Genomic DNA, 24,824 nt, shown 5'->3' on the forward strand with positions numbered 1-24,824 from the left:
AACTACTGAAGATATTTGAACCAAACTTTATATTTAGCATCTACCTGTCCAAGGGTAGGTTTTTGGTGTCTGTTTGCCCGTCTTTCTATAACTTGAAAACTACTGGATATATTTCCACCAAACTTCATATTTAGAATCCATCTGTCCTTGGGTAGGTTTTAGGCAAATATTGATTCTAAATCCCTGAACTGACTGAGGGCTTATACGAAACCGAAACCGTGATTTTGCACTCCCTCAAAGTATACACAACCAAACTTAATGGAAATCTACCTGCCTTAATAAAAATTAATTTCTAAACCTTTTTTCTCATGTGCATCATTTATATACCAGGATTGATAAGGGAGATATCATTGTCTGTGTCTGTTAGGTCATCAGCCCAGAGGCTGGTTGGATCCTCAAATAGCATCACCAAAGGCTATGCAGTTATAGGATAACCACAAAAACCAATGGCAGTACCAAAATGAGGCGTACTAGGCAAGATGAGGAGTGAGGTAGTTTGCCATTGCTTTCCTCACTGGGCCAGACAGTGCTATTGTAGCACAACTAACCCTATGAGCAACACCTTTCATGACACTCAGACACACTGGTTGTGCTCTGAATGTCATTAATCAGCACCACTCATATCCCAGCAGCTTCCATATTGTCACAGCCATGGATGAGACTGGGACTTCAGTGGAAGCTACACTTTGCTCTGGCCTGTGCCAAGAGATGGATGCAAAAGTACTGTAACCATCAAGAAATGACAGCAGGCAGCCGAGATATCATTAACGGACCGTTTTCTGGAACAAGTCCCATCGGACTTAACGCAAGAGCGGGTGCGTGTAAAGCGTATTTCTTACAACTTGAAAACTACTGAAGATATTTGAACCAAACTTTATATTTAGCATCCATCTATCCAAGGGTAGGTTTTAAGATCAATACCATTTCAAATTTCCGGAATGGACTGGGGTTTTATAGGGAAACGAAATGGTGATTTTACTCTCCCACAAATTATAAAGTACAAGACCAACCTGACTGGAAATCGACCAAACTTGATGGAAATCCAATTCTAATTTTTTCTCACGTGCATTTTTCAACGGGAGGATTAATAAGGGAGATATCATGAAAGGCCTGTTTCTCAGGCTAAGTCCAGAAGAATATCGAAATATGGAGGCAATTTAATGACGGTGCAGACCTTCGTTTCGAGGTATTTCGCGGCTAAATGGCAAGTCCTATCACAACACGGATGGCAAAATTCTCCGTTCAATTTGGAGTGATCTACAACGGTGGTCCTGTGACATTTTGTCGTCTCTCTCTCTCTCTCTCTCTCTCTCTCTCCCTTGCAGGGTAGATTTGGCTCTATATTTCGATTGCTCGTAAATTTTGTGCTTTTTACACGCATGTACTTAGTTTGATACACTTACAGGAAAGATAGAGTCATCGAATTTGGCACGCACATTGACACGACCGATGGCTATATGCGAACCAAATTTAATGATTCTATCTTCCACGTAAGTATGTGAAAAATAACGTAAAATTTTAGAAATGTACCCAAATTTCCCCCCATTCAAATATCGTAACTGCATCGAACCTATAAATATGGGAGATACGAGAAAATGTTTTAAGACCAAACATGTAGAGCGATGAAAGGGACGTATGATGGTGCAAACCGTTTGCTGGTATGATCTATCATTTAGGAGCAGTAAATCTCGAAATGAAGGTTTGCACTTACAAACGTGCCCATGCTTATATGTCGTCTATATAAATATAATCGTAACGACCGTATGTCTGTACATTGACTATTTTGGCGGAATTTCCGTACAGTTATCCGTTTCAGGTGTAATAATGACCATCTGCATATTTATTTCTTAGCTTTGGTGCCTGTCTCTTTGATGGTATGAGTTATTATAACTTAAAAACTATTGAATATATTTCTACCAAACTTGATATTTAGAATCCACCTGTCCTTGAGTAGGTTTTAGAACCAATATTATTTCTGAATACCTAAATTTACACGGGTTTATCCGAAACGGAAACCATGCTTTTGCACTCCCTCAAAATTTGCACATCCGAAATTAATGGAAATCTACAATCCTTAATGGAAATCCATTTTTAAAACTTTTTTCTCATGTGAATTTTTCGACAGGAGGATAAATAAGTGAGATATTATGAACGGTCGGTTTTTCAGGTTAAGTCCAGCGGACGTAGCCCAAAAGGTATTGTACGTGGAGCAGATTCCTTATCTGTCTATATAAATGAAATCGTAACGACTGTGTGTGCCTGTACATTGACTATTTTGGTGAAATTTTCGTACAGCTACCCGATTGAGGAGTAATAATGACCATCTGTATATTTGTGGTGTAGTTTCCTGAAAGTCCTAATTTTTACTCCCCTCACCCAAAATCCAGATTGCGGCATAATCTGCCAGACGAGCAAGAAAATTAAAATTTGGCAAAATTATACGTTTTAGCCTGTAACGTACGGAAAAATGCTGCTGCTTGTTCTTTTAAGGGGCCTAACATCGAAGGTCAGAGGCCCAAGGACGGTAAACTAGCGAGATCTTTACATTTTTCAATTTTTAGACCCGAAGAATATCGAAATATGGAGTCAATTTTAATGATGGTGCAGACCTTCGTTTCGAGGTATTTCGTGGGATAAACGGGAATTCCTATGACATTACGGATGGCACAATCTCTGTTGAATTTGGAGTGATCTTCAACCTAGGTCTTATGACTTTTTGTTGTATCTGTATCCCTTATACGTTAGATTCGTCTCTATTTCTCGATTGTAAGTAAATTTGGTATTTTTGACCTGCATAATTGATACTTTCAGTCACTTACAGGAAAGATAGAATCATCACACTCTACACGAACATCGGCCCACCCAGTACCCATATGTGAGCTAAATGCTATGTCACATAATTATCCAAAAGGTAATGCAAGGTGAGATAATCTTACACAAATTTCAACCTATTCAATGTTTCTAACTCAATCTGACCCATGAATAGATGAGATGCGAGAAAATATCATAAGACCAGCCATTTAGGCCGCTAAATACTGCGTCTTATGGTATAAATCCTTTGTCGATATGACGTACCGTTTAGCAGCAGCTAATCTGTAAATGAAGGTCTAAAATATTGTAAACATGCATATACTTTCGTATGTCGATCTATATATATTCACTGATGCCGATTTGTAGCGATCGAGAAAGGGCGTGTCTTCTATTGTAATCAGTACTCCCCACACCGACTTTGACTGGCAGGAGGAATGGGGTCCTTCTCCAACTCCTGTGTAACTGGCATTAGTAAGGGGGCCTACCATTGTAATGAATAATTCACTTCTCGAATTAACTTGCAGAATGCAAGGGATTATGCAATTTTGTTCAAAACTCCCCTACCCGATTGTGTTTTGCTGTAGGTAAGCGTGCCCGCCATTATAAACAAATGTACCATCTAAAATGTGAGTAGCATTAGGCATAGTGACCTGCTATTTTAATGGAAACTCACCAACTCTGTGTGACTGGTAGTAAGCTGGCTGGCAGAAGGAAAAAGGGCCTGCCATTATAATGATAACAGCATAAGTCAATTTTGACTGGAATTAGGGAAGTTGCCTGCCACTATAATAAAAACTCCTCAACTGTTATCTGTCTGGAAGTAGCAAAGTGGGCCTGCCATTATAACGAAAACTCCCCAAATCGATTGTGACCACGCAGTAGGCAATGGAGCCTGCAATTTTAATGTAAACTTCTCAACTCGATTGTGAATGGCAATAGGAAAGTGGGAGCCTGCCGTTATCATCACAACTCCGCAACCCGCACTTTACATTGGAAACAACGTATGGGAACCTCCCCATGCTATCTCTCGGATAACGCTTAGAGACATGCAATTTTAAAACAATGTTATTTACTGCATGCACTGTATTTACTTCGATATTCGTATACAATGCAGAATACCGTAGCGAAGCACGGGTACATTTGCTAGTGTGAAATAAAATAACTGGACTTTAATTTCATATATGTGTTTTTACTGTTTTTTATTCGCCCTGAAAAGAATATTAGGCCAACAGGTACTACAAATACGTAACATATGTATATATAGTTTGCTAATTATTAAGCTATACCGTATTGTTGAATGTCAGGTCTTGAAAACAACACAGCAACGACAGTGGCGTGGTGTAAGAATTTTTGGGTGTTGCCGCTTCGAAACTAACACATTTGAGGAGAGAATGGAGTTCTTTCCACCGTTCTAATAACTTTCTAGGGGGTGGGTGTTCCAAATGCAATATTCAATGTATAGAATTATAAGAATAGTAATAATATATATGGGAAAAATAACCTAAAAGTACTGTATTTGAAGATCTGCCAGAAATTGTGTTGCGCCTACTTGTACACAGGTCATCGATCTGCTTCTTTTCACAGCTTCATCGCATTTTTCTTTTCTTTTTTTAAATGTCTCGCTGAATGAGAAGTCTATTCTCGTGTTACCAAAACGCGCTGGAGAAACAATGTTTGCAATATGTTTTTAGTATCTTCATGACGTACGCGTAGACCACGGAAACTATCAATTCATTTTTGGTCCAGGCGCCTTTATTTTTTCATTTTAAGAAAAGTAAACACGGCCAGAAAAAGAGAATCCTGATTTTTTTTCACTACTGCACAGCTACGGGGATTCTGTATATAATTATACATTAAAATGTCTTCGGAAACCTCTATGTGATTGTCTTCAAGTCCTTTAATTCAGGACTTTGGTCTGCCATTCGAAATATTACTTTTCTCACTAAATGTACATGGTCCTTAGAAATGGTTAAAAGACTCTCTTTAAAACAGTCACAGTCAAAGGAGAATACTTCGTCAGCCAGTTTAAGAGCCATGCTTGGAGAGTGTAGACCACGCGTAGACCACGGAAACTATCAATTCAACCAGCATTATATTTATTGTTTCGTTTACTCAGTAAATTACGCATATATGAAAGTGTGTAAGCTTGAAGGTTTCCTCCATATTGGACCTTGAATGTTATATATTGCACAGTACTAGACATGTAGAAGGAAGGAAGGAAGGAAGGAAGGAAGGAAGGAAGGAAGGAAGGAAATAAAACACCGTTTGCCTTTGTGTCTAACCGGCAAACAATGCACGACATACGGGGTTTATTTTTTAATAGTGTCAACTATGGTGTAACAATGCCGTGACACGTGGCCAGTCAATATAATGTTTGCCTGAGATAGCTTAGATACCCATCCTCCCTCAGCGTGAGTGAACTCACCCTCTACGCGCCATCCACGTGTACAGCGAAAACAACAACAACGCAGTTTTGAGCGCGCGCTCGTGGAGTACATCTGTGACCACAACCCGCATTATATTTATTGTTACGTTTATTCAGTAAATTACGCATATATGAAAGTGTATAAGCTTGAAGGTCTCCTCCATATTGGACCTTGTATATTGCACAGTACTAGACATGTAGAATAAGGAAACGATAAATAATAATAGCGAGTGTGCATGAATCATCCACATGGATGGTACTGCTCACTGATTCTTGGGTTGACAAGTAGTAAGGATGTAAAGGAGAGGGCATATAAGTCTCTGGTAAGACCTCAACTAGAGTATGGTTCCAGTGTATGGGACCCTCAGCAGGATTACCTAATTCAAGAACTGGAAAAAATCCAGAGAAAAGCAGCTCGATTTGCTCTGGGTGATTTCCGACAAAAGAGTAGCGTTACAAAAATGTTGCAAAGTTTGGGCTGGGTAGAATTGAGAGAAAGAAGGAGAGCTGCTCGACTAAGTGGTATGTTCCGAGCTGTCAGCGGGGAGATGGCGTGGAATGACATTAGTAGACGAATAAGTTTGAGTGGCGTTTATAAAAGTAAGAAAGATCACAATATGAAGATAAGTTGGAATTCAAGAGGACAAACTGGGGCAAATATTCATTTATAGGAAGGGGAGTTAGGGGTTGGAATAACTTACCAAGGGAGATGTTCAATAAATTTCCAATTTCTTTGAAATCATTTAGGAAAAGGCTAGGAAAACAACAGATAGGGAATCTGCCACCTGCGCGACTGCCCTAAATGCAGATCAGTATTGATTGATTGATTGAGTATTGGTTGATTGTCCGTGGAAGTGTCCCTGTAACCATGCTATATAGCGTGAAGGAGTCATCTCACAGAACTTGAGAGTTCTGGATACAAATCATGGAAGGCCCGGATGGAGTAGCAACTGGAGAGGGGAGTGAGGATATCTAAAGCGAGGCAGAGCTAGGGAAGGCATGAGGACGAGCTTGACTATGCTAGCGAGAACACGTACGTGTCTCTCGCTCCGCTGTCCTTCTCTTCGCCAGGCGATCTGTACTTCCTAAGTGCAAGCCAGACAGCTGTACTTATTAGTACTTTTCCGAAGGAGCATTTGTCTAAGCTGAGCACTTTTTAGTGCTCGCATTCTCTCCCTTTCAGGATTTATTTTCAGGAGGACCAGGATGGAGAAGTTATCCGTTCCATTGAGACCGGATTACTATGAATGCAGGGGGGGGAGCCATAGTCAAACTACAAGGAGCGCTCATGACGGTGGACGCCCACGACTACAGACTCCCGACGCTGTTGGTATGCAACCGTTGGGGGACGGACGACTACCAGGAGACGATCCGCACAATCGATCTCCTTACGGCGATCGCGGAGCTCATCGGGAATTCGATCGTCGAGACGATCGGCGAAGTGATCACTGGTTGGGCTACCAGGACAGAGGGCGCAGCTGGTCGGCAGAGGCTCAGGCTACCAGGAGGCAGCCACCCAGACGGAGCCAAGGACCAAGGACGACGGCGGCGCTCCCGAGCGCTGCGACGGCGTGCCCCCAGTTGGACCGCTGTACTTTACGAAGTACACGGAGACCAACAAGGCCGCCAACCAGGACCGTCGACCACCTACCAAATAGGGAAGGCATTTGTCTACTTAATTCTTCTATCTCGAAAAGGTAGTCTGTGGATCCTATCGTTACTCAGTTGGTCTTCGCTCTTGATATCAGGTAGCCTTGTGCTATATGGACTGTCTTTCTTTGGGCTGATCTTGACTGCTTTATTAGTCTGATCGACTCCGATATATTTTTCTTTCTCTGAGATATGTGCTACAGCCGAACGTTCAACAGCGTGCTTACATGGGCGGACAGCACATTACCTATGGACGGCTAGTACTACGTGTTGAATGATGTGTGCATCGGTACTTGAAAATCTACGACCTGTTTGCAAAGTTAGGACAATCAGCTTGTGCTTGCTAAAGTGGTAAGTCTAATTAAAACCGGTGAGAATTACGAGTAGAAGGCACAGTATTGAGTTGAAATAATTCAAATTAGGATACCATGTTCCTGGTGAGATTCTGTATCTTGTGTTTTATGCACAGAAGAAATGAGGGTTACATTCTGATAGAACTTGTTTTTCATTCTGTCGAATCACGAAATATAACACTTAGAATACGACAACATATCTGTAAAAACACACTTATTAGGTTATTCCCTTTATATTCACTTGCCACTGCCCAAAGTATTGCTAGAGATGGTAACTCAGCTTTTGCTGCATTTCTCAAATACGGTAGTAGGATATCGGGTTTTCGTTTAATGTAGGGAGAGTCTTCCAGTCTTTGTCTATGTTTATTTTCTTAATCTGCTTACCCTCCAGGGTTGGTTTTTCCCTCGGACTCAGCGAGGGATCCCACCTCTACCGCCTCAAGGGCAGTGTCCTGGAGCGTGAGACATTGGGTCGGGGGAAACAACTGGGAGTATGACCAGTACCTCGCCCAGGCGGCGTCACCTGCTATGCTGAACAGGGGCCTTGATGGGGGATGGGATGATTGGAAGGGATAAAAAAGGAAGAGGGAAGGAAGCGGCCGTGGCCTTAAGTTAGGTACCATTTCGGCATTTGCCTGGAGGAGAAGTGGAAAACCACGAAAAACCACTTCCAGGATAGCTGAGGTGGGAATCGAACCCACCTCTACTCAATTGACCTCCCGAGGCTCATGCCACTTTTCAAGTTTCGTGGCAGAGCCGGGAATCGAACCCGGGCCTCCGGGGTGGCAGATAATCACGCTAACCACTAGACCACAGAGGCGGACGTCTATTTTTATACGGGTGGTTTTGTTTTTTTGTTGTATATCTGTCGATAAAGTACGCCTGCGCTGATTATTTTAATATCAGAAAGTAGATAGTTTATTTAAGCTAGTGTGGAGAAGTTATTGGAGAACTAGGTGCAGTTCAAATCGTTTGCAGAGTGTTAGATAGGGCACATAGCAGATGTACCAGTACACAGCCTCATGTACACGCCCCCGGAGAGAAGAGACAAATTTGCATGTTCTATTTAAATTCGAGGGATCCATTTTGGTGAATTCTGAATTATTATTTCAATTCATGCCAAGTACAGTTTCAAATAGCATGTGCTTGTGGGGCAAGGAGGTAGCAAAGTTACAGCGGTACTCTTGTTTTTAGTAATAGTGCTGGTTGCAAACAGGAGTTAGTGGAGGCGTTGAGTTTATTCTGAGGCTTGCAGCCTAAACGCTGAAAGGAATAAACAGCCTATAATGAAGATATAATATTAATAATCAATACTTAGGTAAAATTTGTGCTGAAACTGAAGAAGGAAGGATGTACGTCAACAGGAATGAGGTTTCATAAGAGACTAGCAATTACCCGCGGCTTCGCTCGCGTGGATTTCGTAATTTGATCGAAGTAATCGTTCCTCGGCGTTGCATTAAGACATTATCTGAAAATTCCTAAAGTATAAAAAACTCACCCAAAAATTGAGTTGCATTTACCCCAGAAATTCTTTGTAAACCATAATTGTGGTATTACCTTTTGGGGCTAAGACGAACATGCGACATAGAACTGTACATGTGAGAAACAGTCCTCTCTCAAGTCGAAAAAATAAATACATTTTTTTATTTTGAAAGGAGATTCCAAATACCTATTCCACATCTGCAACATCTTCGGTTTTTGAGATATACATAAGTATCCCCATAAAAATAATTCAACCTCTTGATCAGTCCCTCCTCCAGCCCCACCCCATCTAAGTGTATTTTCTGGAAACAAAATTACATGTTTCTTTATTTTTAAAGGAGATTCCAAATACCAATTTTCACGTCTGTTACATCTTCAGTTTTTAAGATATAAGTATCCTCATATGAAATAATTAAACTATTTTTCACTTCATTTCACACCCCGTTAAGTGCATTCTCCGAAAACAAAAAGGTACATGTTCCTGTATTTTAAAGGACTTTCCAAATACCACGTTTCTTGTCTCTAACATGTTAAGTTTTTGACATGTAATGTAGACATACCGGTACTCATTTTAAAAATTCACCCGCTTTTCCAATTCTTTTCAGTTCCTTAACTGGATTTTCCGAAAACAAAAAATACGTCTTTCATTATTTTTAAAGGAGTTTCCCAATATCAGTTTTCATGTCTGTACGTGTGTAACACCTTCAGTTTTTGAGATAAATGTATACTCATACGAATAATTCAACTTCTTCTTCTTGACTTCTTTCCACCCCTCGCCCGCCTTAAGTGGACTTTCCGAAAACAAAAAAATACATGTTCCTTTATTTTGAAAGGAAATTCAAAATGCCAACTTTTACGTCTGTAACAGCTTCAGTTTTTAAGGTAAAGTATCCTCATAAACATATTTCAACTTCTTATTTACTTATTTTCAACCCCAGACACCTTACGTCGATTTTCTGAAGAAAGAAAAAAAACAAATGCGTGTTTCTTTATATTTAAAGGAGATTCCAAATACTAATTTTCACGTCTGTAACATCTTCAATTTTTGAGATATAAGTATCCTCATAAAAGTAATTTAACTCCTTTCTTTCACCTACTTCCCCTTTCGTATCCTCATAAAAGTAATTTAACTCCTTTTTTCACCTACTTCCCCTTTCCTATCCGTTAAGTGATTCCCCCTCCCCAAAAGTGTGTGTTTATTTTTAAAGGAGATTACAAATACCAATTTTCACGTCTTTAAAATCTTCAGTTTTTGAGATATAAGTATGCTCATAAAAATAATTCAAATAAATATTACAAATACCAATTTTCACCTCTTTAAAATCTTCTGTTTTTGAGTTATAAGTATCCTCATAAAAAGAATTCAACTCCTTTTACACCCCAACCCGTTAAGTTGATTCCTTCCTCCCCCTCAAAAAATGCGTTTCTTTATTTTTAAAGGAGATTCCAAATACAAATTTTCACGCGTGTAACCTTAAGTTTTTGAGATCTGAGTTTCTCCATAAAAAAGAATTAAAATTTTCACTTCCTTTCATCCTCCCCCTTAAGTGAATTTTCCGAAAACAAAAAATACTTGTTTATTTATTTATATAAAGAAATGCAATTATTTCTGCTTCCCCCATTTGGAGGCTGCCAAAAAGACAAAGCTTATATAAAAATTTTGATTAGTAATTGCAAGGGTCGTTTAAAATGTGTCTATAAATAGGTATACTACAGTAAAGCCTAAATAATAAAAATTGTAACAGTCAATAGTTATGAAATCCATGAGAAATTCCTCATAGGACAGAGATATAGCTAGGAGTATAAGTTATTTTTTACTATTGCTAACGAGCCTTTTTAGGGCTGCTAACCCAATGTCCTTAATGAATTGGTTATGCAAATTAAATTTCTTACAAAAGTTGTGGAATGTGTGGGTAATGGTACATCATGTGGTTGAATGGATGATGTTTCGGTTCTAATTGTGGGGTCTATTATGAACCCTGTATTTGAGCCCGGTGATATAGCAATCATGTCAGTCCGCCGGTTTGACCCTGTCTGAGACAATCCATGTGCCTCCTCGTAGGCTGTATAGTTCTTTTTTCTCAGGGCTTCAGCAATCATAGATCTTATTCGATGATGTCGTGAATTCCGCAGGGCGTCACTAAATGGACAGGAACCCAGGACGTGACCAAGTGTTTCAATCTCACTGTGGCAACGCCGACAGTGGTTATTGTCTTGGGACCTGCCAGGTAATGCACGAACTGGAACTACATTTGCTGTCAGTTTTATGGCATTTCTCCAGTCGCTGCTGGTTAACCTTCGGGCTTTCTTACCCACTGATTGGCTGGACTGTATTCCTTATACAGTATAACACCCTTACCTTTTTGTGGTAAGGCACACCAGGCACCGAATTCTTTCTCACGGAGTTGTTGTCGCAGGAGCGAGACTTTGACTGATTCGCGTTCAGTATTCAGGAGTAGGCCAAGTTTTTTCCAAGCACTTCTTTATTTCTGTATGGAGGTCTCTGGTATGATTGATGTGTATATTATTGGATCGATGGAGAACTTGGCATGCATTTATGTGCTGCAGATAAGCCTCCCAACCACACTTGAAAAGACCGAGTCCTTTATACTTTTTGTCGGAGTATAACATGCTCTCAGGTGTATCTATTGGAAGTTTAAGAACTTCTTTCAAAGTGCTTTTGATAAGTTTGTCAGTATCAGTTAGGAAACTCGCAGGTATACGATGTAAAGGTGTAGTGTGGAATTTGTAGATCAAAGATGGGCATATGTAGGTTGATAGCACATAACATTTCTGGTGTGGTTGCAATAGTGGAGTTGATGCTAATGCGTCTAGTTTACTCTTAAGTTTTTCCATCGTTAATTTAGCATCAAATATGGTAGCATTGTGACAGTTTACTGCGAGGTAGCGGATTGTCTCTGCAGGAGTTATAGATGCAATTTCATTGTAACCATCCAATTTGTAGGTAGGACTTCCTTTTACTATGGAAATGGATTTAGATTTGTTGAGATTGATTGTTAGGCCAATTTCTTCGAATCTCTTGATAGCCATTTCGGTGATCTTTCTAGCTGAAGTCTCGTTTTTTGCTACAATCAACGTATCATTAGCAAAGCCTAGAATGGTTACGTTAGGAAGGCCAGGCATTAGAATCTCGGGCACCAGTGTTCTTTTTAACATGGTTGAGATACCGGTACATGTATCCTCATAAAAAGGAATCATTCTCCTTTTTCACCGCCCCCGCAACCAAGTTGATTTCCCCAAAAAAATGCGTGTTTCTTTATTCCAAATACTAATGTGCACGTCAGTAACATCTTTAGTTTTTGAGATACAAGTAGCCTTATACAAAAAAATTCAACGAATTTTTCAATTAATTCACCCCCTTTAAGTGGATTTTCCAAACACAAAAGATTATGTGTTTCTTTAATTTGAAGGACAATTCAACATACGAATTTGCATGTCTGTAACTTCTTCAGTTTTGAGATACCGGTACATGTATCCTCATGAAGAGAATTCAACTCCTTTTTCACTCCACCTCCGTCCGTTAAGTTGGTTTCCCCCACCCAAAACATGTGTGCTTCTTTATTTTTAAAGGAGATTCCAAACACCAATTTCCACATCTGTAACCTTCAGTTTTGAGATATAAGTTTCTCCAGAAAAAGAATTCAGTTTTACTTCCTTTCACACTCCCCACTCAAGCGAATTTTCTAAAAACAAACAGTACCCGTTTCTTTAAGAGAGCTTCCAAATACCAATTATCACGACTGTAACATCTTCAGTTTTTGAGACATATGTATCCTCGTAAAAGGAATTCATCTCGGTTTTCATCCCCCCTACTAAGTTGAATTCCCCCCCCCCCCACGCAAATGCGTGTTTCTTTATTTTGAAAGGAGATTCCAAATGCCAGTTTTCACGTTTACATACATTATCATACAAATAATTCAATTTTCAATTCCTTCACCCCCCGCCCCCCGTTAAGTTTTTTCCGAAACCAAAGAATACGTGTTTCCTTATTTTAAATAATGGAGATTCCAAATACCAATTTTTTACGTCTGCAACATGTTAAGTTTTTGAGATATACTGTAGATATGCTAATTTTAAAAATCCCCCCCCCCTTTTTCAGTTTCCCGTAAGTCGACTTTCCGAACAAAAATATTTATGTTTCTTTACTTTTACAGGAAATTCCAAATACTGATTTTCAAATCTGTAATATGTTATGTGTTGAGATAATTTGCAGATATATATTTTTTTTTAAATTCACCCCGTTTGTCACCCCTGTTCACCCCCTATTCATCGGATTATCCAAAAACACAAAAATACGTGTGTCTTTATTTTCAAAGGAGATTACAAACACCAATTTTCATGTCTGGAACATCTTCAGTCTTTGAGATATGTCTCCTCATAACAGGTGTTCAACACATTTTCCCCCTTTTTTCATCCTTCGCAATGGGATTTTCCGAGAACAAAAATACGTGTTTATTTATTTTTAAAAGAGATTCCAAATACTAATTTTTACGTTTGTAAACGTTTAATTTTATGAGATATAGATATCCTCATTTTAAAAATTCACCTCCCTTTTCACCCCCTTAGCGACGGAAAATCTAAAAATCCTCCCTTAGTGAGCACCTACACCCTAATATAAATGTATACCCAAAATTTCATTTCTTTGTGTCCAGTAGTTTTGGCTCGGCGATGATGAGTCAGTCAGTCAGTCAGTCAGTCAGTCAGTCAGTCAGGACATGCTATTTTATATACATAAATGAATAATATTAGCAAGCTTGTAGTTTTACTTAATAATAATAATAATAATAATAATAATAATAATAATAATAATATATCATCAATTTCATGTCAGGTAGAGTTTCAAATATTACCCACTTGTGGGCTAAGCATTTATTTAAATTATTTTTACGTTTCACCAAATACTTTTACTTGACCGTAGATATCATAATCATAACCACACGGCCTCGAGTTTAAGGAGGAATTTGAACCACAGAGACATGATTTTCCATTTCAAAATTCCCACATGCATTGGCCGGGATTCAAGCCACGGTCACCTCGTTAGGAAGCCAATGACGATGTAACTCGGCTGTCACGTCGCCTTAAAGGTAAAATAAATGCTACCTTATCTATTTAGGTAATACCGAACCTGACACCTTTCTCCTACACGCATTAGATCATTCGAATAGACATTCAGAAGTAGCAGTGTCGGTCTCCCATACACGCTTTCTAGTATCCAAGCTGTCTTCCGCTGAGTGAAAATTTAATTTGAGATTCTTACAGAAGGGCGATAGGGTATGACGTCTTTAGATTACCGTGCCACTTCTCATCATCAGTTACTCAGCTGGCAGAGGAAAGCTTCATCCTTTTACTGCTCTGTCCTCTTCAAAGCTTGACGCTAAGGAACTCATTAATGACTCTGAGAGCAGATTTTCAGGCTGAAATATTGTTTCGTTGCATGGTAGTAAGGGCAGACCTTTCATTAACTCTAAGGTTGATTGACAGTTACTTAGTAGTTTATGCTGTGTAGCATAATTGCGTAGACACTTACTTCTTGTACTGGAGGTAATGGGATCGAATCCTGGGGATGTTGGTTGACATTTAAATGTGCGTTGAGAGAACTGCGGCAGTTTATTTACTAGCAGGTTGAGAGAACTCCTTTCCAGAGAAAAATTCCAACGTTGCTTATTTCCGGCGAGAGTTAAGGATATTTTACACATGTGTTATTATTATTATTATTATTATTATTATTATTATTATTATTATTATTATTATTATTATTATTATTATTATTATTATTATTTCCGACTCGTTGGCTGAATGGTCAGCGTACTGGCCTTCGGTTCAGAGGGTCCCGGGTTCGATTCCCGGCCGGGTCGGGGATTTTAACCTTAATTGGTTAATTCCAGTGGCCCGGGGTCTGGGTGTTTGTGCTATCCCCAACATCCCTGCAACTCACACACCACACACAACACTATCCTCCACCACAATAACACGCAGTTACCTACAAATGGCAGATGCCGCCCACCCTCATCGGAGGGTCTGCCTTACAAGGGCTGCATTCCGCTAGAAATAGCCACACGAAATTATTATTATTATTATTATTATTATTATTATTATTATTATTATTATTATTATTATTATTATTATTATTATTACATAAGATTACCGCCCAGAGGAGGTTTTTCCCTCGGACTCAACGAGGGATCCTACCTCAACCACCTCAAGGGCAGTGCCATGGAGCGGAGACATTTGGTTGGTGGGATACGACTGGGGAGGATGACCAGTACCTCGCCCAGGTGGCCTCACCTACTATGTTGAACAGAGACCTTGTAGGGGATGTGGAGATTGGAAGGTATGGTCATGGAATAGGGAAGGAAGCGGCCGTGGCCTTAACTTAGGTACCATCTCGGCATTTGCCTGGTGAAGAAGTGCGGAAACCACGGAAAACACTTCGAGGGTGGCTAAGGCGGGAATCGAACTTCCCTCTACTTAGTTGTCCTCCCGAGGCTGATTGGATCCCGTTTCAGCCCTCGTACAAGTTTTAAAATTTCATGGTAGAGCCTGGAATCGAACCCGGGCCTGCGGGGGTGGCAGCTAATCACACTAACACTACACCACTGAGGCGGACAATAATAATAATAATAATAGTAATAATAATAATAATAATAATAATAATAATAATAATAATAATAATAATTAAAAGCACATAACAACCAATCTTAACAGCAATAAATGTGCTACTCACGTTAGCAGCTATGTACTCATGGGGATATCTTATTGAGGATTATTGTTTTCATTTACGCCGTATATGGTAATAGCTAGTAATATGTCACTAATAAAAATACCCTACATGCGAGTGAAATATTCCCAGGGAAGCCAGAATTAGAGGGCCCAGTTCCTTGTTAATAACCGCGTGCAGGTTGTCCTTCACTGTCAGAGGTACCCCGCCCCACGTCACCTCCCTAATATGTTGCTACATTTGTTGGAGCGTTTATCTAGAGCGAGAAACAGGTGTCTACAGCATTCTTACCTTCTGGAATATTATACATGGCGTCCTGAAAACGTGCGCTTTCACGCTTTTAGTGCGACTGCTTCGACTAAAAAACGTAGTAGGACATTTTTTTGCTTGAAATAAGTGAATAATAAAAAATACTGATAATAATAGTAGTACACAAGAACCTCGTTTATCCGGATTAAGTGGGATCGGAACTGATCCGGATTATTGAGAATCCGGATAATCCGGAAAAATAAAAAAAACAAATACAGTACATGTTATATAATCTATTAATATTGTACAGTAATATCCTTTTTTTTTTTCAATTGTACTAAAAATATAAGAACACTTTTCGTACATTTACGACACTGTTTTATGCATTAAAATGTCCGGATCCATGGCTAAATGGATAGCGTGCTGGCCTTTGGTCAGAGGGGTCCCGGGTTCGATTCCCGGCAGGGTCGGGAATTTTAACCATAATTGATTAAGTTCACTGGAACGGGGGCTGGGTGTATGTGTTGTCTTCATCATCATTTCATCTTCATTATAGCACGTAGGTTGCCTACGGACGTCAAATCGAAAGACCTGCAACTGGCGAGCCGAACCTGTACTCGGACACTCCCGGCACTAAAAGCCATACGCCATTTCCATTTCATGCACTAAAATAATGTGTGAGTTTTTTCTGCTTTACATTTCGTCCCCACTCTAGCAAACTAGCGAAAGTAACAAACTAGGGAATCTGTACTTCTGAAGTTTTGGTGTAGATTGTATTGGTTAAATATTGTCTACCCTCTGACAAAGTCTCATATCTGCAACTCGTTCCTTATGCCTAACTCATGAACGCAATAATTAAATATAAAAATTGATTTGACATGAGTAATCACAACTTCTTTCAGCTCCTCTAACCTTTTGACAATTTGCAGATTCGTTAGTTTGCCAGAGTAGGGACGATTTGTATAGCGTTTGCGCGCAGCACGATCTCGACTACGTTTTACTAATAACAGTTCTGCCGGTGTGGTTTCAGTCTAGGTTTCTAAATAGGCCATCAGTTTGTCCATCCAGCTGCATTGTTGCCTCTACATAAGTCATTGTTTCTTCTGATGGAGCGCCGGTTTCTATTTCGAATTCATCATCAGTGAATTAGTAGTGCGTTGCATTAAGAACAGCGCGGGGTTCGAACCCCACCTCGGCCGTCCTGGGAATGGTTTTCCACGGTTTCCCATTATCAATTCCAGGCGAATGCCGGGACTGTACCTTTGATAGACCGTGGCCAAATTACTTCCAATTCCTGTTCTTAACTATCCTTGGCGAAAAAGACATTCAAGAAGAGTCGACCCAGTAAAAGAAATACTGTACAAGTAAAAATATATTTGTATTATTTTCGATCCGGATAAACCGGATATTTGGATTAATGAGGGGCGGATAAACGAGGTTTTGTGTAATAATAAGTAATGTATTTTTTTTAACGTCCCACTAACTACTCTTTTCGGAGACGCCGAAGTGCAGGAATGGAGACCGTCAAAAGTTGATTTGCGTGTCAATAAATTTACCTACATGTGGTTGGCGTATTTGATCACCTTCAATCCCGCCAACTTGCTCTCAGAAAAACAGTGCTCCACCGTCTGAGAGAGTGGCGGCATTATGTTCAACAGCCCTGAATACGAGGAGCATAAATGGTGTGTGTCTGGAAACCTGCGTGGTCAGAATCAACCGAATAACCTCACCATGACATAAAAGACTGAATCACAAGAAGTGTAATTAATATCTGAAGTTATAAGCTACCTACACTTTTTCCGTTCCGGTCAAAAGGGGCATTGAAAAGTTTCAGTGTTAAAAAATCGCATACAACAGACACATCTTCATTATAGCTGCCTATTATTTTCCATTGAATCCCCTAGATATAATATGTAATATTGTTTATGTTTGTAATTGTGGCCATTGTGAATGAAAAAAGCCAATACCTCATTTGACTAAGGCGATACTTGTAAAGAACAGTTTTATATAAATGCTCATTTTCATCCTCGCCAGTTTCCTTGATCGAAAGCAAGCGCCTTTAATTATAATTTAGTTGATACTAGGATTTCTAAGAAAACGACCGTAATGTCGTTACCATTTCAACATTCATTTGAAATTCAAGTGGGTAACCACATAGAAACCCAGGAAATTATTGTAATTCCAATATCTAAAACAGTAACCTACATTGCACCGACATTCACAATACCACAGGTGTAACAATTTGCTGTGCGTCGCACCGACACAGATGACGAATGGGATAGGAAAGGGTTAGGCGTGGTAAGGAAATGGCTGTGGCCTTAATTAAGGTACAGCCCCAGCATTTGCATGGTGTGAAAGTGGGGAAACCACGGGAAACCATCTTCAGGGCTGCCGACAGTGGAGTTCGAACTCACTATCTCCCAAACGCAAACTCATAACTGCGTACCCTAACCGCTCGGCCACTTGCTCGGTAAGAAGGGTGTGAGTGGGCGTGTGTTCTAAAGTTCACTTCCTTCGTACATACGAAATACAACTCATAGACTTTCTGACACAAAAATCCGAGCGGACTCTTTTACGGAAGAATAAGCCTTAAACCTTACACACCTCGTCCCTACTATAGTGTTTACTAACTTGTTTATTTTGTTCAGCGTATGGGTTTTTGAGTGCCGAGAGTGTCCGAGGACGTGTTCGGCTCACCTGGTGCAGATCTTTCTATTTGACTCCCTTGGGCGACCTACGCATCTGAGTGTGAGATGATGATGATGATGATGAGGAGGAGGAGGAGGAGGAGGTGGGGAGAGGGTGAGTGTCAGCACATAGTGTCAGCACATAGCCTACTCCTGTCAAGTAACATCAAGGAGTCTGCTTAAGGCGTAACGTCTCCATCCGACATATGAATCACCATCAGCAGCGTCGCATGCCTTCATCACTCCATATGAACACTGGGGAGAGGTTTGGAATTGAATCCAAGCTTTTGTCATGCATTGTAGAGGTTAGAAATACAGGGTGCGCACAAATGATTTGAGCGGTTTCAAAAAATTCCAGTTTGTTTATTATTTGTTGTAACATTACAAAATTATATAGACAGACAGAAAAACTCACAAAGTTTTTTATGAGCCTACAAGTGCTCGATATGTGTTCCGTGAATGACTCTACACACATCAACTCTATAGTCAAGTTCGTACCACACCCGACGTAGCATGTCACTGTCAATTTGACCAAAGGCGTTGATGATGCGGGCCCGCAGTTCTGTTAGATCAGCCGGTAATAGTGGTATAAAAACTGCGTATTTCACATAAACCCATACGAAGAAGTCGCAAGGGTGAGGTCAGGAGAGCGTGGAGGCCATGACATGAGGGCATGCTCTTCTTTTCCGAAACGACAGATCCATCTTTCTGGAAGTCTGCTGTTCAGAAAGTTGCGAACATCAACATGAAAATGAGGTGGAGCACCATCCTGTTGGTAGATGAAGTTCATGCTATCGGTCTCCAACTGTGGCATGAGCTAGTTCTCCAGCATATTCAGGTATATGTGCCCTGTAATGGATTTTTCAGTGAAGAAGACGGGACCGTAAACTTTAAATTTCGAGATGGCACACGCACAACCGTTTCTTTAGGCACGCCAGGCCGGCCTGTTGATTTTCCCTTGTACAGACATTCCGTAGTTTTGAACTGTTGATACCATCGACGAATGGCCATCAGACGGACTGTCTTTCTTAATAAAATACGGGGGATGGAAAGTAAAAGTAGTGGTAACATATGCATGTATATGAAACAATTTATTGTAGAACCACCGTACCTCTACAGGACTTTAATACAATTCCCTGCGACATGATGTTGCCAGATGTGTGGGAGACACAGGATACCAGTAACAGAGCCACCTTTGTTGATGTCTGACGGAGCGTCCTCCTGCTTAAAGTACGGTGTCTCGTGTATGGAAACGCTTCCATCGGAGTGGCTCCTTTAGTTTGGGGAATAGATTGAAGTCACAGGGACTCAATTCGGGTGAATAGGGCGGATGTTCCAGGATCTTCCACTTCCACCACGCCAACAATTCTCTGACAGCAGCAGCAGCACTGTGACAGCGGGCATTGTAGGGCAGGACAATGGGTGGATGCATTTGGAAATGGAGCCGTTTCCTGCGCAATGCACGACGAAGATGATAAAGGATTAACTTTTTTCCATTCCTCGTATTACTTGTCTTATTCTGTAATGCAAATTGGTCTAATTCACATTTTGCCGATAAACATGCTTAGTTTTATTACGATTTGGTGCGTGTAGGGTAAGCTGTAGGGAATGTTGTCATTTAAAATCCTCATAAAAGCACAGAAGTGTGCCCTTTTATTGAAAAGTTTAGATACATCTCCGTGTATCAAGTAGACAACAATTCTCTATGATAGTGTGTTCCTTCCTTTCGGTAGTAATTGTACTTGAGGACTCGGTAATTTCTAGCCGATCACTTATTGTGTCGGGAAGTGTGCGGTGATGCGAAGGAAGATACTGACACAATGACAGCAGATCAGGGTTGACAGAGACGGTTAGGAGAGACGGGGAGAATGATGATGATGATGATAATAATAATAATAATAATAATAATAATAATAATTTCGTGTGGCCTCCGGTGAGAACTTGTGCAGGTCTTTCGAGATGACGCCTTATAGACAACCTCCGTGTCTGTGACGATGTGGCCGTCTCTATGATGAATTCTAATGCTGAAGACGGCATACACACACCCAGTCCCCGAGCCATTGGAATTAACCAATGAACATTAAAATCCCCGAACCGGTTGAGGATAGAATCCGTGACCCTTAGGACCAAAGGTCAGCACGCTAACCATTTAACCATGCAGTTGGACTTCAGTACACTAAACATCACATATTTACATACTGCTGTCTGGCTCAAGAAAGGAGAGAAAATGCTATGGATACAAGGTTCAAGATGCCTGAAAGATATAGATGAAGATAGCTTATACCATGAGGTTCGAGGTGAAGAGAAGTAGGACAGGAAGAATAGCAGGAACCTCACACGAAAAGGCAAGACAGTACTAGTTGGGCAACCTTGAATGTCATTCATATTACAAGGTGTGAGCTTCTAAGGATGGTCCCAAATAATCCTGAGATTAAAATTGTTCGATACTCAATCAATCAATACTGATCTGCATTTAGGGCAGTCGCCCAGGTGGCAGATCCCCTATCTGTTGCTTTCCTAGCCTTTTCCGAAATGATTTCAAAGAAATTGGAAATTTATTGAACATCTCCCTTGGTAAGTTATTCCAATCCCTAACTCCTCTTCCTATAAATGAATATTTGCCCCAGTTTGTCCTCTTGAATTCCAACTTTATCTTCATATTGTGATCTTTCCTACTTTTATAGACGCCATTCAAACCTATTCGTCTACTAATGTCATTCCACGCCATCTCTTCGCTGACAGCTCGGAACATACCACTTAGTCGAGCAGCTCTTCTTCTTTCTCTCAGTTCTTCCCAACCCAAACATTGCAACATTTTTGTAACGCTACTCTTTTGTCGGAAATCACCCAGAACAAATCGAGCTGCTTTTCTTTGGATTTTTTCCAGTTCTTGAATCAGGTAATCCTGGTGAGGGTCCCATACACTGGAACCATGTTCAAGTACTAGAACCTAAGACAGACATATTCGCTACTTTACTAAAGTCAGCAATGTCCGTTTCACTACAGTCCTGAATAATGTTTTATTAAGTTGTAAGGAGTATCGTATGCTAATATAAGTAAGAAATAAACGAAGTTGTTACGCCCTTTGGATAATACTGTAATTGTACAGAGTTTGATTGAAACAAGGCTGACTAAAGTTAAGTGATAAGACGTACTGAAGGTCGAGATATCAAAAAAATAATACTGTACTAGGGATGAAGTTGACACATTCAAGAAGTTCTATTCAAAAAGACGAAGTTATGACTTATTTTGTGATACGGTCCATTTGACATCCCAAATCTAAAATATCCTACAATTTGAGCCTCACCGGAATATTTTTTCCTAAACCTGAGGTGCTTTCTATCAAACTAGTTATTAATTTCGCAAATGTGTTTAACATAAGTGGAAAGAATGCTTTCTCAGAGTTTGCATGCAACACACGTGAAGCTGACTGGCCTGTAGTTCTGCGTTTTTATCACCCTTTCTTTTGTACACTGGGGCTATTATAACAACTCTCCACTAATTTGGTATACCTCCTTCATGAAAACAGTAATCAAATAAATACTTAAGATATTGTACTATATTCCAACCTATTGCCTTTAGTGTATCCCCGGACATCTTATCCTTACAAATCTAAATCTGTCTCGAAAAACGTCGGCAGTACATAGAGGAATTTTATTAATTTTGGAACATAAACAATGTATCATCTCACGACTTCATCTCTTAAAGAGTGTTTGTTATTATTACAAGCAAGCCATATACTTTATATAGTGTATAGGCTATGAGTATGTCCTGTTCTAATACGGGTATCCATATATTACCTTCTTGACAAATGTCCTATACTAATTCAGGCATGCAAATGGCAGGTATTATTAATCATACGTATGAATGTCCTTCCAGGAGTCTGTTTCTGCCTTAAATACCTACGAGTATTTAAATGAGCTTTTCCAATATTTTTGGCAACAATCTAATCTCTTGAATAATAATAATAATAATAATAATAATAATAATAATAATAATAATAATAATAATAATAATAATAATAATAATAATGTTATTCATACCTTACGCTGGCCGTCCACATCAACTGTGAAGTCCCAGCGGAAGGCGTCCTGGCTGTAGGAGAGGGAGAAGGCGGTGACCCACTCATCCCGGTCAGCTCGGCCCTGGGTCATCACCCCCGTCACCTGGGATACAAACAACATGTAGTATTCGGAAATGTTATGACAAATACATACAGCTAAAATTACGTTTAATGACGCTCAGTACTTTAGCTACGATAACATTTTTGGGAGTACTGACCTTAATTTAGAGTCCTCCATATTGTTTAAAACAACAAATAATGGGATTAAGAATGACGCAAATATGATAAAATACACAAGTCAATATTCAACAAAAGTTCACTTGAAATGACGGTTGTTAGTTTAAAGGTATTCGCCTAAAGCTGATTAAAAGTTCAAAAATGTTTGCACCTCAATAGGGATTCGTTAAAACGTCCGTCATTCATGTTTTCAACTGTAATTTAATCTTGTCAATGTCATACTGAGGCTACTTTATCCTATCTGGGAAGAATAAAGTCCATCTTCTTGGTGTGTCTATCCGTTTGGGATATTGGTGATCAGAACGGCAACACATGCTTTATCTGTAACATCTAAAATATTCCTCCGAACTTGTACTGAACCATGTTCTAAAGTTCTTCAGCCAGAAAATTGTTCTTTCAGATACTCTATTTCCTTCTTTGCTCGCCTGGAGAATCCAATTTAGTAAAGCCTGTTCCTCATGATATGCTCTAAATACTGAAGTTTAGGAGATTATATTGTCAACAGAATATTTTTTTGCTTTCTCGTTCTTTTCAGACAGAACAGTGTCATTGCTGATGTGGTCTGTCCAAGAAATCCGGAGTATTCGACGATACAACCACATTTCATAGGCTACCGGGCGAGTTGGCCATTCGGTTATGGCAGCGTAGCTGTGAGCTTGCATCCGGGAGATAGTGGGTTCGAACCCCACTGTCGGCAGCCCTGAAGATGGTTTTCCGTGGTTTCCCATTTTCACACCAGGAAAATGCTGGGGCTGTACCTTAATTAAGGCCACGGCCGCTTCCTTACCACTCATCGACCTTTCCTATCCCATCGTCGCCATAAGACCTATCTGTGTCGGTGCGACGTAAAGCCAATTGCAAAAAAAAAAAAAAAAAAAAAAGAATTAATTCATAGGCTCCCTGTTTCTCACTTGATGTTTGCGTCAAGGTCCAGGGCTCAACTCTACATAACAGTGCTGGGAAGATACAACATCTCAAAAGTATTTTTACGTTAGAGAGATAGATCGCGACACCTCAAAAATGGCACCTTCTGCTTTTCTATTCGGCACTAAATCTCCGATTACTGACCCCATTCTTTTAAATGATGTTTCCAGGTATGTTCATTTTTGGACCCTTTTCATTGGTTGATTATTAACCATCAACTGTGCAGGATGACGATCATTAATATTGGAAACAGTCATATGTTTTGAATTTTGTATGTTCAGCGAGAGTCTATAATTCTTACTAGTCTCGACAATTATGTTCATCAGTATCTGCAGGCCTTCTAGGCTATATGTAACACTAGTGTATCATCTACATTACCGAATATTGTTAAGACATTTTCTATTAATAATAGTGCCTGTGGCCAGATCTTCTATTCCCTCCTGGAAAATTCTCGCTTTTTTTACAATTTGTTTTACGTCGTACCGATACAGTTCGGTCTTATGGCGATGATAGGAAAGGACTAGGAGAGGGAAGAAAGCGGCCGTGGCCTTAATTAAGGTATAACTCTAACATTTTCTTGGTGTGAAAATGGGAAACCACGGAAAACCACCTTCAGAGCTGCCAAGGAAGTGTTAGAACCCATTACCTCCCTAATGCAAGCTCACAGCTGCACGGCCCTAACCGCACGGCCAACTCGCTCGGTGGGAAAATCTCTGTGAATAGATATTGAATAATAGCGACGACAGAACACACGCCTGTCAGCCTCCTAGTTTTACCGTGATCTTCTCTGTCTCTTCTCCTTGGGTGTATATAGAATCAGTTTGGAGCCGATACAGGTTGCTGATGGTGCTCAAATCTTGACCTTTCATAGCGATTCTCTGTAATATATTAAATAGCTATTTGTGCATATCACTATCAAATGCCTTCATTTAGTCAATTAAGTAGATATAAATACCGTTGGTGACATCCCGGCATCTTTGAAACTGAACCTGAATACTAAACAAGGCCTCTGTTGTACCTAACGCATTACGAAAGCCAAACTGTGTTCTTCCGACACTGTCTTCACATAACCGACATATTTTCTGGAGTAGAACGTGTTTCGTTCGAAAGTTGCTACAGTATTTACAGTACAAAAAAATCTACACTGCCTGCATATTATGTCGGCCCTCAATACTTCATCAATATAGATAAAAATGAAGATGTT

General features: G+C 40.0%; 1 protein-coding gene across 1 annotated transcript in view; it reads right to left on the bottom strand.

The window, feature by feature from the left end:
* The window catches only part of LOC136877322 (lactadherin), a 317,071-nt gene that overhangs the window by 97,876 nt on the left and 194,371 nt on the right, over positions 1 to 24,824 (bottom strand). Inside the window, exon 4 of the mRNA XM_067151268.2 lies at positions 22,440 to 22,562. Within this exon, the coding sequence (XP_067007369.2) occupies positions 22,440 to 22,562 (123 nt within the window). The remainder of the gene's footprint in view (positions 1 to 22,439; positions 22,563 to 24,824) is intronic.

The sequence above is a fragment of the Anabrus simplex genome, chromosome 1 (assembly GCF_040414725.1).
Source record: "Anabrus simplex isolate iqAnaSimp1 chromosome 1, ASM4041472v1, whole genome shotgun sequence".
Classification (NCBI taxonomy): Eukaryota; Metazoa; Arthropoda; class Insecta; order Orthoptera; family Tettigoniidae; genus Anabrus; species Anabrus simplex.